This window comes from Sus scrofa, chromosome 1 (genome assembly GCF_000003025.6).
Source record: "Sus scrofa isolate TJ Tabasco breed Duroc chromosome 1, Sscrofa11.1, whole genome shotgun sequence".
In the NCBI taxonomy this organism is placed as follows: domain Eukaryota; kingdom Metazoa; phylum Chordata; class Mammalia; order Artiodactyla; family Suidae; genus Sus; species Sus scrofa.
In genome coordinates this window covers 92,192,938-92,209,026 of record NC_010443.5, presented here as the reverse complement: position 1 = coordinate 92,209,026, position 16,089 = coordinate 92,192,938, and the positions used below count along the sequence as shown (strand labels likewise).

General features: G+C 45.1%; 1 protein-coding gene across 2 annotated transcripts in view; it reads left to right on the top strand.

Annotated features, from left to right (window-relative positions):
* Positions 1–16,089, top strand: part of CD109 (CD109 molecule) — a 159,405-nt gene that overhangs the window by 32,053 nt on the left and 111,263 nt on the right. The window contains exons 4-5 of one of the 2 annotated variants that reach the window (XM_001927545.6): positions 5,366–5,596; positions 11,658–11,783. In XM_001927545.6, the coding sequence (XP_001927580.3) occupies positions 5,366–5,596; positions 11,658–11,783 (357 nt within the window). Of the gene's footprint in view, positions 1–5,365; positions 5,597–9,899; positions 10,364–11,657; positions 11,784–16,089 lie in introns of those variants that run through there. The other variant, XM_021092387.1, reaches the window with a different exon arrangement.

Below are 16,089 nucleotides of genomic sequence, written 5' to 3'. Positions count from 1 at the left end.
CACAGCTTGAAGCACAATAACTGTCTGGTTTCCTCAAGGAGGTCTCCAGTTGTGCAGACTGGAGTGTAGAAAGGCTGAAAGAAGCAGGTGCATAAACGGGAAGAGTGCACTCTGGCTGATTCCAGTGATGCCTATATAAATCCTATGAGTCCCAACCACCCTTGACTGCAAATTTGGCTACTCTTAATCTTTAAAGTCTTAGGTATATGACATACTAACCCCAACATCCTGTATTTGTCTTTGCTATTATACTATTTCTGTTTTATGTAGATACAGCAATTGTTTATTGAAAGCTTTGCTAATGGTTATATTTAGAACTAGGTCCCCCCCCCTTTTTTTTTGCTTTTTAGGGCCACACCACAGCCACAGCAACTCAGGATCCGAGCTGCTGTGTCTGTGACCTACACCACAGCTCACGGAAACACCGGATCTTTAACCCACTTAGTGAGGCCAGGGATTGAACCCACATCCTCATGGATACTAGTTTGATTTGTTTCCCCTGCTCCACAGTGGGAACTCCCTAGATCCCTTTTTTGTAAAACAAAATTTAAAAAACTTAGTCACAAAGTGTCTAGGAAAATTTGATAATGCTTGGCAAAAAATACAAGGTTCTGCATTTTTATGAGTTTTCAATTAAAATAGACTCCTCTCAAGGTGCACTTGTGTTATGATAATCGTAAATGTAATATTTTAGATTATTTTTTAAGGTCTTCATGAGTATTTGCTAATAAATATGATTATTTTGGATGTATTAAAAGAAATGTGTTTTGGGAGTTCCCATTGTGGCTCAGCAGGTTACAACGAACACAACTAGTATCCATGAGGATGGGGCTTCAATCCCTGGCCTCACTCAGTGGGTTAAGGATCCGGCATTGCCATGAGCTGTGGTATAGGTCTCAGATGTGGCTCAGATCCTGTATTGCTGTGGCAGTGGTGTAGGCTGGCAGCTGTAGCCCCGATTCGTCCCCTAGCCTGGGAACTTCCATGTGCCATAGGTTCAGTCCTAAACAAAGTGTTTTAAATATCTGATTAGCTCATGGTTTCTGTTTTTGATACAGTAAAATCAGCTTTCAATGAGAAGTAAATAAAAAAAATTTATGTTTAATATACAAAATTGTTTTTTGTGTAAAATATTCTAGAAAAAGTTTCTTTTAGTCTCTCTGTAAATAAATCCAACTTAAAATGAGGGAGTGGCTTTTGACATTTGAATGTTTTGAAAGTTTAATTCCTAATATATTTTAAAATAGAAAGTGTCACCTTAAAATTTCAATTTTATTTTGAAAATTGTTTGACATCTCCATTACTTCTGGTAACTGGAATTATTAGCAAAGTAAAGTAGGATAAATACTATTGTGTTGTCTCTGTTTCCTTAAGACAGTTGGTCTTTCAGAGAAGATGAAATGGCTTTAGGTGGCCCAGATTAGAATAAGAGGTCATTTGTTGCCCATGAAGAACCTTTCTGAGCATGCCTCTCCGTGTACTCTGGGCAGAGAACTAGCACCTACCCAGAGAGCTTAGCATAACTGAAAATCTGCCATGCTCAAGTCAGATATTGGTTGATATTCTGTTGATCAAAACCCTCGATTTTTTTTTTTTTTCAGTGTTGCATCTGTCCTAGGGAACCTGGAGGTTCCCAGGCTAGGGGTCGAATTGGAGCTACAGCTGCCAGCCTACACCACAGCCAGAGCAATGCAGGATCCGAGCCAAGTCTGCGACCTACACCAGAGCTCATGGCAACGTCAGAGCCTTAACTTACTGAGCGAGGCCAGGGATCGAACCTGCAGCCTCATGGTTCCTAGTTGGATTCATTTCTGCTGTGCCACAACGGGAACTCCAAAACCCTCTATTTTTGTACACTTCCAGACCCTTGTCCGGCTGCCAGACAGGGTTGTCTTTCCCCAGCCCTGTGACCTCAGTTCAACACACAGGATCCAGAATCTGGTGGGGTAATGATTGGTTCTTGTAGAAGAGAGAAGGGAGTCTTTTTTCAGGCAACCCCTTTATTACCAATTCTGGGGCCCTTTTTCAGTAACTGGAGCCCCAAGAAGGCAAAAGGTAATTGACCAGCAGGGAGTCAGGAGCTTTAGTTGCCTCTGGGGTCCACTCCGCGTGGGAAGCAGGTTACAGCTTATGGGAGAGTCTTTCATAAAGACGGCTTAACACCCACTGTGTTTTCCCCGCCTCCTCTCACGAGGTTGTTCTCTTGCGATGACACCTCCTGGTTCATGGGCACACGCAGATCTGCTGTGCCAAGGCCGTACTGTCACTCCTGCCTTTCCAGCTCTACAATTAGCAGTGAGGCTTTGAGGGGCCCAGATTGCCTAAATTTTACATATGGGGAGGTGGAGTTTCCACCGGGGGAGGATTGAGAAAGAGAATTAGTTGAGGTAACTGAAAAGAGCAAAAAGACAGTACCACCTCCCCTTGTGTCCACTCCCTGATGGAGGATGGACTAGGGGACAGAGTAATGTGTTTCGGACACCTTTGTGTTCATTCTGATTCTCTCTTTGGATTCCTCGTTGTTCATAGATCTCTTTTGTTTCAGGCCTCTGCGTGGTTAATTTGACATGTCTTCAAACCACTATCTTGGGGCCTCTGTGCCATTAAAAAAGATCAAACTATATCCACAACATAGAAAGAAATTCCATCAACTGTCATATTTTTAAAGCATGAACTATTTGTAAATCTGTGCCATATATAAGCAAATGATATGCTGGTTCCTGGCTTACAGTATTAAGGACTATTTAAAAGTATCTGAGGACTGTAGTGTCATTTGGGAGCATGGAACATAAGATTTCAAGTTCCAGGGAGACCCTCAGCCCTTGGGGGGCATCCACCTTTGGTTCACATTGAACCCCAAGCACCTGGAACAACCTGGAGCTAAAAGGTGCTCAGTAAGTGTTTGTTTATTAAAGGAAAGCAAATTGAGTACCAGAGGTCGTTGGAAACTGACTTTACTGATCATTTCTCCTAACATTTTATTATGAAAATTTTGAATTTACAAAAAAATCTGATTTTCATATGATGCTTCCATAGCCGCCACTTCGAATCTACTGGTAACATTTTACCGCACCTGCTCATCACATCTCTCCATCTGCTCATCTCTCCACCCATTCATTCATCTTACTTAAAAAATGCAATTTCAAGTAAATTGCTGACATCAGTATTTTTCTCCCTATTTCCTGCTGGCCGTTTTCTGGGTGGTTTGTTATATTTCCTTTGTATTCTTTTCCATATTGCTAGCTTTTTGGTGGCTACTGTTGCTGGAAAATCTTCTCTGAGCTCTCTGTGGACAAATCTTATTTGCCAAGGGGAGGCAGCTTGTGTTTTAGAATCTCAGGTTTATTATTATGAACATCCACTAGTGTGCTTGGTATGCACTGTGTAAGCTGTTATCCCCAAACTCCACTGTAAAACAACCACAAGCTTTCATTATCCCCACTGTTTATGTGGGTCAGGAATTTGGAAGCTGCGTAGCTGGGTGGTTCTGACTTGGGGTCTCACGAGGCTGCAGTCGTCTGAGGGCCTCGCCAGTCTCCGGCCTCCCCAGTCCTCATAGGGTTGCTGCTCATGGGCTGAAAGGTGGGTGGTGGCTGCTGGCCTCTGTCCCTCCCCATTTGGGCCTCTCTTTGCACAGGCCTTGTGAGCATCCTCTTCACGAGGCACTGACTGCCCCCAGGAAAGAGAGAGCCAGGCAGAAGCTGTCCTTTTAATTCTACTCTTGAGAAGCAAGCCGCTGGGTACGTAGGCTCCACCTTTTTTTTTTTTGTCTTTTTAGGGCCGCACCTGCTACATATGCAAGTTTCCAGGCTAGGGGTTGAATTGGAGCTGGCGTTCCTGGCCTACACCGCAGCCACAGCAACACCAGATCTTTAACCCATTGAGCAGGGCTGGGGATCAAACCTGAGTCCTCATGGATACTAGTTGGGTTCTTAATCCTCTGAGCCACAATGGGAACTCCAGACTCCACTTTTTTGAAGGGAGAAAGGTTAGAGACTTGGGAGACATTTTAAGACCACCAGATGGAAATTTGGGAGAGTGAAGTGTAACTCCTCCTGGTTGGAAATTCAGCCCTAATCTGGTACAGCTTCCTCTCTCTTCCAAGCCCTGGTTTCCCGGCTTGAAATGTTACGGCAGCTGCCCAGCAGTCCCTTGGCTGTAGTATATCAGCTCTAGTGACAGCCCTGTAGCTGTAGTGTAACCAGCTCCAGCAGCTCTGTGGCTGCAACGTATTAGCTCTTTTACCTGGCAAGAAACCAAGTGAACACTCGGAGAGTTGGAGAACTCAGGTTTATTATGGGTGGACTCAGAGGGAGATCGCTCTATGGAGGAGTCTGAGCCCTGAAGAAGGGTTTCACAAGCCTTTTATGGGTTAGCTCTTCTGGGTCCATGCTTGGGTGGTCGGACTGGAGTGAGGGTTGTAATTGCAGGAGAAACTTTACATAGCAGATGTGTGGAGGAGGGGTAGTTAGGGGCAGTTGGCTGGACTTCGCTTAGTCATCATGGCCGGGTTCTCTTCTTTCTACCTTTTTATTGGGACATTTTCTCCTAGAGTTCGAGCCCCATCAGAAGGATTGTTGGGAGTGAAGTGATGCTTTTGGTTAGGGCTGGAAGGTAGGGTCTCCACTGGTGATTGAAACAGTTACATCAGCTTCACCAGGACGATGACAAATGCACAAGGTGCAGGAGGAATGTGCACCTTAGAGCAGCAAGAGAGCCTGGAGAGGGCATGGCCAGCAGACATGTTTGTGCAGAGGTGCCTTTCAGGGCGGGGAATGGAGGAGAGTGTGGAAGGGTGCTGGGTGTTCTGATATTTTTTTTTTTTAGGGCCCCACCCTTGGCATATGGAAGTTCCCAGGGTAGGGGTCAAATCAGAGCTGCAGCTGCCAGCCTATACCACAACCACAGCAACACCAGATCCCAGCCACGTCTGCAACCTATACCACAGCTCAGGGCAGTGCAGGATCCTTAATCTACTGAACAAGGCCAGAGATCAAACCCACATCCTCATGGATCCTAGTTGGGTTCATTAACCACTGAGCCAGATGGGAACTCCCTTGGTGTTCTGATTTCAGCAAAGCAAGTTTGCATTTGGGATAGGAAGTGGCCAGGTGGCTGCGCAGACAGCTAAGGGACATGCCTCCCAACATCCAGGAGCCCTAGGATTTACCTGGAGAGCAACCCCCAGGGTATCCATAGCGGGAAAACAAACTGTTCCATTTTGGTGCCCAGGAGGGACTTATTTTTCAAACATCGCAATTACTTTTGATAATACTGTGTATTTAAAATTTCAATTCGAACTTGTAATTAAAAACACTTTTGGGATAAAATAACTTGACCTTGATGTGTCTGATTGCTTTCCCAGCTACCTCTGAATAGTGCTGATGAGATGTATGAGCTCCGTGTCACTGGACATGCTCAGAACGAGGTTTTATTCTCCAATAGTACGCGCTTATCCTTTGAGACCAAGAGGACAACTGTCTTCATTCAAACAGACAAGCCCCTGTATAAACCAAAGCAAGAAGTGAAGTTTCGGATCATTACCCTCTTCTCAGATTTTAAGCCTTACAAAACCTCTTTAAACATTCTAATTAAGGTGAGTACCAGATGGAAATGAAGTGTGTGTGGGGGGTTGGGGTGGGAATCGGGGACTGGGTTTCTAGCCCTCTCACCGAGGCTCTCTTGGATGTTCTCTCACGTTGTTGGTGCAGGGGTGCTTTAGAATTCCCATGGGTAAGCTTCCCTCTTGTGGGATCCTGGGATTGTCTCTCCAGGAAGACAGTGTAGAGCCCTGGCTTAACAGCTCAGGCTTTAAAGTTAGCCTGTTGGGCTCTGGTCCTGGCTTCCTCCTGGATTCATTTATTTGTCAAACATTTATTAAACTTCTATGTCCCAGGTTCAGAAGGGAAAGGGCAGTGAGCAGAATAGATTGAGTCCCCATTCCATCGAGCTTTTATTCCAGTGGGTAGTAGGCAGACAGTAAACACACAAATACTTATAAAGGGAATGGGGTGTGTGTGTGTGTGTGTGTGTGTGTGTATAAGAGAGAGAGGGAGTTTATGTTCACTGTTTTCTGTAGCATTGTTAGAGAAGTCCTATTTGAACAGAGCCCTGAAGGAAACAAAAGAATGGCACTGTGTAAATAGAGGGAACAGCATAGGGAACAGCATATGCAAAAGCCCTGAGGTGGGAGTTTGTTAGGTGCCTTGGGGAAAAATGCCCAGGAAGTGAGGGGACAGGTATAGGCAGGCTGGTGGATTTTATTCTGAGTGAAATGAGAATTCACTGGAGAGGTCTGAGGAGAGACACAAAACGTAATTTGACTGAACATCTTAAAAGGATCACTGTCTGTTCTAAGGATAGATTGTAGCTCTGTGACCTTGAGGAAACTAATTAACCTCTCTGAGCCTCAGTTTCCTTATTTGTAAAATGTGTAATAATAATAATACCTCACAGAAGCTTTTGTGATATGATTCAAACAAATCAAAACAACACTGAGATGTCCCCTCAAGCACAGCGTTTAGAATTGTGCCTGGAACATGTGCGTGCTCACTAATCATGACCTGTTACAGGAATCCCCCCTGGTGCAGAGTCATTTGGCCTTTGCCACTGCAGGAACACTCAGAGCTCTGGAGGCAGTGTGGTTAGCAGACTGAGGGCTTCCTGTGAGAACCATGCTGAGGACAGCTGAGATGCAGCTGGACCTGGGTTTGTTACCTGCTCAGCAGTAACAAACCCAGCTAGGAACCATGAGGATGTGGGTTCTATCCCTGGCCTCACTTAGTGGGTTAAAGATTCGGTGTTGCCATGAACTTTGTTGTAGGAATATAGACATTTGATGATGATGGAAAACAGGGAGTCCCACATTTTCTGGACATCCTTCAGTTTAGAACTGAAAAATCCCGTGTCAGGATAGTGGTTGCGGTTGTGGTTATTGTAAATGTTCTGATGAATAACAAAGAATGGAAGGTAAAGTTGGGCCTTTTACTTCAGTGTCTTCCTATTCTTAGTTTCTTTTAAAAAACTTTTTTATTTTAAAATTTTTTAGGTCTTTCTTTCTTTTTCTCTCTCTCTCTCTTTTTTTTTTGCTTTTTAGTACTGCCTCTGTGGCCTATGGAAGTTCCCAGGCTAGGGGTCAAATCAGAGCTATAGCTGCCAGCCTATGCCATAGCCACAGCAGCTTGGGTTCAAGCTACTTCTGCGATGTACACCACAGCTCATGGCAACACCCCACCCACTGAGCGAGGCCAAGGATTGAACCCATATCCTCATGGACACTAGTCGGATACATTTCTGCTGCACCACCACGGGAACTCCAGTTTCTCTGTTGTTATAAGCTAAGCAAACATATGGACAAAAGTCAAGCTAACAAACATGTATACATATAACTTCAAGCCCAGATGTATTTGTAGCAAATGTCATATTGGTTGGCATGCTCAAGCATATTCCTGGAATGGAACTGGTATATTTCAGAGTTTGCAACTGTGAATTTCTGCCTTTGCTCTGTTGGAATAAAGCAAGTCACCAGAGTGAACAGCATTTCTCAATTCATGTAACTCTCCGAACGTGTTTATGGAAGGAAACCTGCCATCCTTCATCATTTATCCACAGATCCTGAGAACTTACTAAATGCCAGAAACCATTTAGTAAGTGAAAATGGGATAAGTAGAGGTGAATGTCTGCTTGTGTCTTTTTACATTGTCTCCTTTATATCTCAGGTGAATAAGTGTCAGTAAATTGTCAGTAAATTGTTCTAGGTAATAACTCAAAACAAACCTGCTGATTCTGAACCGCTGGTCTGTGCATTTAAAAAATTTTGCTTCAGGAGTTCCCATTGTGGCCCAGCAGTAACAAACCCAGCTAGGAACCATGAGGATGTGGGTTCTATCCCTGGCCTCACTTAGTGGGTTAAAGATTCGGTGTTGCCATGAGCTTTGTTGTAGGTCACAGATGAGGCCCAGATCCAGTGTTGCTGTGACTGTGGTGTAGGCTGGCAGGTGTAGGCCAGCAGCTGTAGCTCCGATTCGACCCCTGGCCTGGGAACCTCCATATGCTGCCAGTACCGCCCTAAAAAACAAGCAAAAATTTGTTTCTATTATGCTCTAGTGTCAGTCTTTGAAACCTCTGATTTGTGGATTCTTTCGGCTCCTCTCTCCAATTTTGGACAGCCTCTCATGTTGGGCTTTCCCAGAAGTGCTCAGAGACTTGCTGGCCTGGCTGATGTGCAGCCCTCTTGGCGAAGGGAGGGGGTTCAGACTGAAGTTCCGTCGGAAGCCCCTGTCTTTGGGACCAGCACATGAGTCTGCACATGGTTGCCGTTCTTGCTGGCTGCATCCAGCAGCGAGGATGCAGACGTGAACCAGGTCCAGCTACCTCTTTGCCTGAGACATGCAGAGGCCAGATCAGAGCCTTACTGTGAACGCCCGCACCTGGCACTCCTCCATCTGCACAGTCCCGTGGGCCCGGGTTCACCACTGTGATGTTTCTAGTCTTTCAGTGTGGGAGACATGCTTTCTTGCCAAAACTTCCCTGAAAAAAGTGGGTCAGGTGTAGCAGGAGCCTTTGACTTGGACAAAGTTATCCTCATTAGCACAGCACCACCTGCAGGCGAATATGGAGAAGTGCATCTTAGAACTGGGGGAGGCCAACTTTTGGGGACCTGTCTCGCCGAGCCAAGAATGACTAGATATAGCTAAAATATTGACATCAGAATGTATTCAGGCACTTTCACTGCTTGACGGGAGTGTATTATTGGGTATTATTCATTTTCCCTGCCCAGGAACTGACCATCTCAGGAAGCAAAGGGACTTTAGAGGCCTTATTATGGTAGAATAAATCTCTGATCTAATTCTGGCTTCCTCCAGCCAGTCTGACCTTACACCATGGAAATAAGTGCCTTCAAGACTGATGGCAGCTGGCATGCTGGCTTATATCCCGACCTCCCTTCCTGAAGAAGGTGTTGCTCCTGGTACAAGTGAATGACCCTGTTGGAGCAGGTGCTTTTGGCCTGGGGTCTGCCCTGTGACTGTGCCCTGACACTTCCACCTGGAGCAGTGGTGGGCAACCCAGAACCTCTTTCCTGGCCCAGCGAGGGGCCACCTTGTGGAAGGGATTTGGTTTTTCTGATTCCTCATGCTAGACGCACACTTTGTCCAGGGCCCCCAGGAGTGACAGAAGGATCTGCCTTCTCCAGCCAGGGAGTTTATCGCCAAAATGGTCTGGCATAGGCAGCAGGCACTCTGCTGCGTGGAGGCACCTGGAGAGCCAAGGCCATCCAGAGGGGACTCCAGGAGCACGAGGGACCACTTTCCAGTGTCTCCAGCCACGTGGCTGTCCTGTGTATGTCTCATGTGAATGCTGGGCTCTGCTGAGATGCTGCAGTACACTGCCTATTCAGACCCTCCTGTGCTCTGTGAAGATTTCCGGTGTTTCTACATTTTCTGTGTCTTCCTTGTTGGTCCCAAGCCCAGAGCCGAGACTGGCTTGGGAAAACAAGAGATATTATCTTCTTCACTCCTAACCCTCCAAGTCCCCCAGGTCAGCAAAGATCTCCATTCAGATTTCCTTTGTTTGTAGGGCCGTGGGAAAAATGTGCATCTTTACCTAAATAATACATCAGTGGACTCTGTACCTCTGCACAATTCTTTCTGTACATTTTACACAACACTGGGAATTATTATTTTTGTCAGTGTCACAGAAGAAAAATGGCTTTTCATTGTTTTCATTTGCATTCCCCTAATTATTAGACAGCATGTATTTATTAGCTCTTTGTATTTCTTCTTTTGTTTTCAATCCTTTGCACTCTGCAGCGGGAGAGCCAGCTGGCTGCCCCAGGGCGTGTCAAGGATGGTGACCTGCTTATTCTTGACCTGCTTTTGGTCTTTGGTTTTAACAATTAGTTTCTCCCTTCCTAGACCACTTCCTGCTCAGTTCTCAGCATTGTACTCACCTAGTTTTCACACTTTCCCCGACTTGGGGAAAGAGGTTTCTTCTGGTTTCTAATACTTGGGCCAACCCACTCCCTCTAGTTAGAGGCTAGAGATTAAGAATCAGGAGAAATATTTGATTCCTGCTACCAGGAGTTCATAGTTCAGGGAACAGACAGTGAAACCCAAAAGTAACAATGACAGAGACCACCAAAACCCCCAGATAACAAACGGGTACTGTAAACAGTAGCGTATGTCAAAAGCACAAACTCCAGATGCACTAGGGGCTCACTAGGAAGTGGTCACTCCTGCCTGTTGGAGGCGTGTGTAGAAGGCATGAAGTTGGAGCTTATTTCACCAGCTGGACCAGAAGGGCCTCCCCTTCTGCAGGAGGGCCTTCTGCAGTTGTAGAAGCCTAGATGCATATGCGTTTGGGGGTAAGTTGCAGATAAATCTGTATTTGGAGAAAGACGTGCCTAGAAGTGTAGGTGGGGTCAGCTTACTAAGCCTTGTAGATTCTGCCAAGGAGTGTGGCTCTCAGGCTGCAGCTCCACAAAATCATTGTTTCCTGGTGGTCCATCAGGCTGTTGTTTCCTCGCTGCTTGCATCATGCCAGGAGCTGTGCCAGCATTTCTGTCTGAGTCTCAGCCTTGTGGTTTGGATGGATGACACTTTCGGGGGTGGGGAAGCTGTATGGGAGGAGTGTGGAAGGAGGGGGAGAGCTGCAATAGTTAGAAAGTAGGATGAGGTAGCTGGACATGAGGATGGCAAGAAGACACATGCCAGAGACATTAAAGGGACAGAGTGGACAGTGCTGGGAATGTGGACAGAGTCTGGGATGACTGCTGGGCTGGCTTGGGTTGGAGGAATGTTGCAAGAAGAGCTGGTGGTCTGGGAGAGCAAGGGAAGGCAGTGGTGTCTCTCATGCATTCCATTGGCTGACATCCTATGAGTGCTGTTGTTGAATCCTGAATTCCATCTCGTGTTGGGGCTGTGATGTCGGACCATGCCGGTCCTTGCAGTTGAGGGCTAACCTGACCTCTTGGCGTGTTGGTGTTCTCAGCCATAATTGAGACTAACTCCCCTAAAAGAAAAGCATAGTGACTGAGTGGCGTTGAGTGGTAATGATGAGGCAGGGGCCTTTAACACACGGGCCTGTTAGCCCATGGGATTTTCTTTCAACTACAGCAGCAACAACGGTTTGGTGATGTTTTGTCTTTGTCATGTTTTTGGCAGAAGGACACTTGGTGCCAAGAATTAAAAAGTAGAGCAGAATTGGAGTTCTCGCTGTGGTGCAGTGGAAGCGAATGTGACTAGTAACTGTGAAGTCACAGGTTTGATCCCTGGCTTTGCTCAGTGGGTCAAGGATATGGTGTTGCCATGAGCTGTGGTGTAGGTCATAGACGTGGCTCGGATCCTGCGTTGCTGTGGGTGTGGTGTAGGCTGGCGGCTACAGCTCTTATTAGACCCCTAGCCTGGGAACTGCCATATGCTGTGGGTACATCCCTAAAAAGCAAAACAAAAACAAAAACAGAGAAAAATGAAGGTGTTCTCAGGAGAGTCTGAAAAGAAATTTTGATGTTTTTAGTGTGGGGCCGACACTGGCCAAATGCTCTCTCTGTCCTAGATGTGGGTGGGTCTGGAGTCCTGCAGGGCCTCATTCAGAACCATTTAGGACTCTGTGGATATGGGCAGGCTTTATGTACTTAACATGTATGGTTTTCATTGTAGGACCCTAAGTCCAATTTGATCCAGCAGTGGTTGTCAGAACAAAGTGATCTTGGAGTCGTTTCCAAAACTTTCCAGTTGTCTTCCCATCCAATACTTGGTGACTGGTCCATCCAAGTTCAAGTGAACGTGAGTATAGATATATTTGGGGGGGAAATGTTCAAATGATTTAAATAGTTCAGGCGAGAGAAATAGTTCCCAAGTCATTTATTCAATGAACTGAAAAACATTATCTGAACTCTAGATAATTTAAGTGGCTTATTTTTAATTAATTATTACTATCAGTGGGTTAGCCTATATCACATATTAGAGTTATAATCAATGTTGTTTTTTAATGTAACATTTGAAGGTTAAAACAATTCACATTTTATTATAAAACTAATTAAATGATGTTTATTGTACTTACTATATATGTATAAAATAAATATATACTTACTGTATATATATATAAAATAAATATATATATATATATTTTTTTTTTTGTATTTTTTGTCCTTTTGTCTTTCTAGGGCTGCACCCATGGCATATGGTGGTTCCCAGGCTAGGGGTCTAATCAGAGCTGTAGCCGCCGGCCTACGCCACAGCCACAGCACCTCGGGATCCAAGCTGCATCTGCGACCTACACCACAGCTCATGGAGACGCAGGATCCTCAACCCACTGAGCGAGGCCAGGGATCAAACCTGCAACCTAATGGCTCTTAGTTGGATTCATTAACCATTTCGCCATGACGGGAACTCCTGCATACTTTGAATATTTTAAAACTAAGTAATAAATACATAGCTATTATTTGGAAAATTTTATTTTATTTTATTTTAATTTCTCTTTAGGGCCCACTCATGCAGCATATAGAAGTTCCCAGACTAGGGGTCAAATCCTAGCTGCAGCTGCTGGCCTACACCACAGCCATAGCAACTGGGGATCTAAGCCACACCTGTGACCTACACCACAGCTCATGGAATGCTGGATCCTTAAGCCACTGAGCAAGGCTGGGGATCAAAACTGCATCCTCATGGACACAAGTAGGGTTCTTAACCTGTTGAGCTGCAACAGGAACTCCCCCCTTTTTTTCCTTTTTATATTTGGCAAATTTTATGTCTCAGAATGATGACTTCTGATGACACTGGTCTAATGTACTTTATCTTTGTTTTAAGAATTCCAGTGACCTCAAACAGCCATCTCAGTCTTCTGTTCCCCAGTCCTCCTTTCTCCCGAGCTCTCCACCTGCTTACTGCCAACCTCTCAGCCCTGAGATAATGGGGTGGGACCGTTAAGATACCCTTTGTGTCTCTGTCTCAGCTTTTCTCCTGTGCATGTGCTGTGTTTGAAGATTACTTGAATACGTCTTAATTCTTTTCTTTGGAATTTATTAAAATATATATAAATTCACAAATGAGAGCTTTAAAAAATAATCTATTAGAATGGGGCTTCTCACATCTGACATGACAGTAAATAATTTTTTGTTGTGAGGCTGCAGTGTAGGACGCGCTGCAGCCTCTGTGACCTCTAGCCACCAAATGCCAGTAGCAGCTCTCCCCTCCCTTCAAGTCCTAACAACCAGAGATGTTTCCAGATGTCACCAAATGTTCCCTCTCCCTCCTCCATGGAGAACCACTTTCCTAGAAGGAATAATCATTCATTAGCATCCGACCTGAGTCAGATAAACATACCAAGTACTTCATAAGTTAAGTTAAAAAATTTTCCTTTAGTTAGCATTTTTTTGGGCCACATCCTAAAAGCAGAACTAGGTCCCCTTCGTCAGCCCATGGTTTTTGCACATTTGCGTGAGGATGAATAGCTCGCCGAGCCTGAGTTGCGGTTGTGCCACAGAGGAAATGAGAAGGTGTGCAAGCAGTTATGGGTGTCCACAGCAGCTGTGATGAACTACAGGTGAACCAGACATTTGAGCTTGTAGAGAAGAAGGAAAAGGTAGACGTTGGTGAGATGTGGGCGGGAGAAAGACTTGTGAGGAGGTGGGAAGTACAGGAGAACCTCGAGTATCTGGAGATTTGGACAAATGGGATACTGGAGCATGCCGAGGACAAAGGAAGCTGAGGATTAGGAAGTTTATTGTGAGTTTTAAGGAGTTAGGATTTTATTCTCAATTCTCCCTTTTTCCCCCCTTTCTTTTCTTTTTATGGCTGCACCTGTAGCATCTGGATGTTCCTAGGCTAGGGGTTGAATTGGAGCTACAGCTGTTGGCCTACACCAAAGCCACAGCGACATAGGATCCGAGCCATGTCTGCAACCTGCTCCACAGCTCACGGCAATGCCAGATCCTCATCCCACTGAACGAGGCCAGGGATTGAACCTGCGTCGTCATGGACACTCTGTCAGGTTCTTAATGGGAACTCCTCAGTTCTTGCTTTTTGATTTCACTATAGTTCCCCAGGAATCAGCTGTTTGTCTGTCTGTCCATGCTCCTGTCCATCCTCCATCAGATACGTATTGAGGGCTTATGGTGCTGCAATAGGCCAGGAAGCTAAGCCTGACCTCCATCTTCAGGATTGCTGTGGGGAGATGACTGACATGACAGGAGTGAAGTGACTACACAACGGTGACAGAAGGACATGACATGGGAAGACAGCAGAGGAGTCCCAAGGTGCAGAGTCTGTGAGGCCCCTTGGGGCTCGCTTAGGCCACCTCAAGATAAAGACGGTCTGTGTCAGTCCAAGCGCCTGAGCTTTGGGGCCAGTGGCTCCCTCTGGTGGCCCTCAGTTGTCCACTCAGTGACCCCCTCTGCACAGTGACTAGGCAGGACGACCTCAGCCCTGTGGGTGGCAGCCTCCGAGGGATTAAATTGTGCCGTGAGTGCCTCACAGAATATGCACCAGAGGAGAGAGGAGACTAGAATAGCGGAGAAAGGCTGAAAGATTTGAGGTTATAGGTTTCTCATGTAGTGGTTCGTGGCTTGTCATATTGCTTTCATATGGAAAAAAGGTACATGCTCTTAAGAAAATTGAGGTGCTTGAGAAATGAAAAGCATTCACGAAATCTGGCTTTGTTTAATGGTACCCTTACCCTTGAACGCTATGCTTTAGACGTGTTGTTTCTTAAGTTTCTTAAACTTGCCCATCCTTCCCCTGAGCCTTTCCACAGGCTGCTGCCTCTGCCGGGCTGCTGTTTTTCTACTGCTTTTCTGACTCCCTGCCTATATCCTCAGGCATTGTCTGTGATGGCCTGCTCCTCTGAACACAGCCCTCTGTGTTTCTCCTGGTCCAGTCCTGTCACTTGGACAGCAGGGCCTGGTAAGCAGAGTCTGTGTGAGGGCTTGTTCCCCCATGTCTTTAGGACCTATGCAGTGCTTTGCACACAGCCAGAGGTCAGAACTTGTTGCATGAATGCATGAAAGCAATATAATAGCCATTGGTCTCAAACTGAGTATAAAGCCCCCCTTTCCCACCTTGTAAACATCTTTATCATTTTGAAGGCACGCAGATTGGTCCCATCGTTGCTAGGGGTGATGGCATGTATTTCCTTCCAGCTTTACAGAGGTATAATTGGCAAATAAAATTTAGGATCTTTGAGGTGTACTGGGTGATGATTCTATGCTCATATTGTCGGGGGCTCCCCCAGGCGATGCAAAGTGAAGGCAGACGACTTGGGGAAAAAAATCCCTTGGTGAAAAAAAAAGTCCTTAAAGTGCCACAAGGGGTCAGTATAGTCAAAGAAGTGCTTGGGAAGCAGCCTTGGTCTCCAGTTTTGACCTTTCCTTGACTCCTTCCTGCACAGCACTCTAGGACTCCATGTTTACTATTAAACCCCTTTCCTTTAGCTGTGAACAACGATTATGGAGGAAATATATTCATCATTTAAATAATCCACCATTAGTAGACCATATTTTTATTTTCCCAAGGCAGTGGCCCATTCTCAGTAGAATTTGTAGGGAGGAGAAAAATATTTATTTTCAGGAGAGTGTTTTGAAATCCCATGAAGATTAAGGAAAAAATTTTTAGGAAAAAACAAAAACATTGTTAGGAAAAAAAATCATTAGGAAAAAACCTGGAGAGATTTTAGTATTACTACTGAAGGATAATGTATTAAAAATACAGGCTGCACCAAAGCTTTGATTTGTAGAGACTGTGCAGATAGAGTGGTATGTTTTGAATCACTTTTTCCATTTATTATCCTGTTGGTACAACACATTTTATGGGTTCCTTTGCATTTCTGCAACTGTAACATGTTTGTTTGTAGAATAAGAGTGAAGGAGTCCTTTATTATACTGTTAACCTTTCTGGGTTATATAAATTGCTTTTGAATTTCAAGTATTGCTTTTTACTTTCAGGATTTTAATTATGAGTAATTATTGGGACCCAGCAAACTTTCTAGGTTTTTCTTCTTTTTCTCTCTTTCATTGTGTAGTATATGATGATGGAGCATAGTAAGCCCTCTAGATCTTCATAGACTTTACTATGTTAGTTTAATTACATTGAAAAG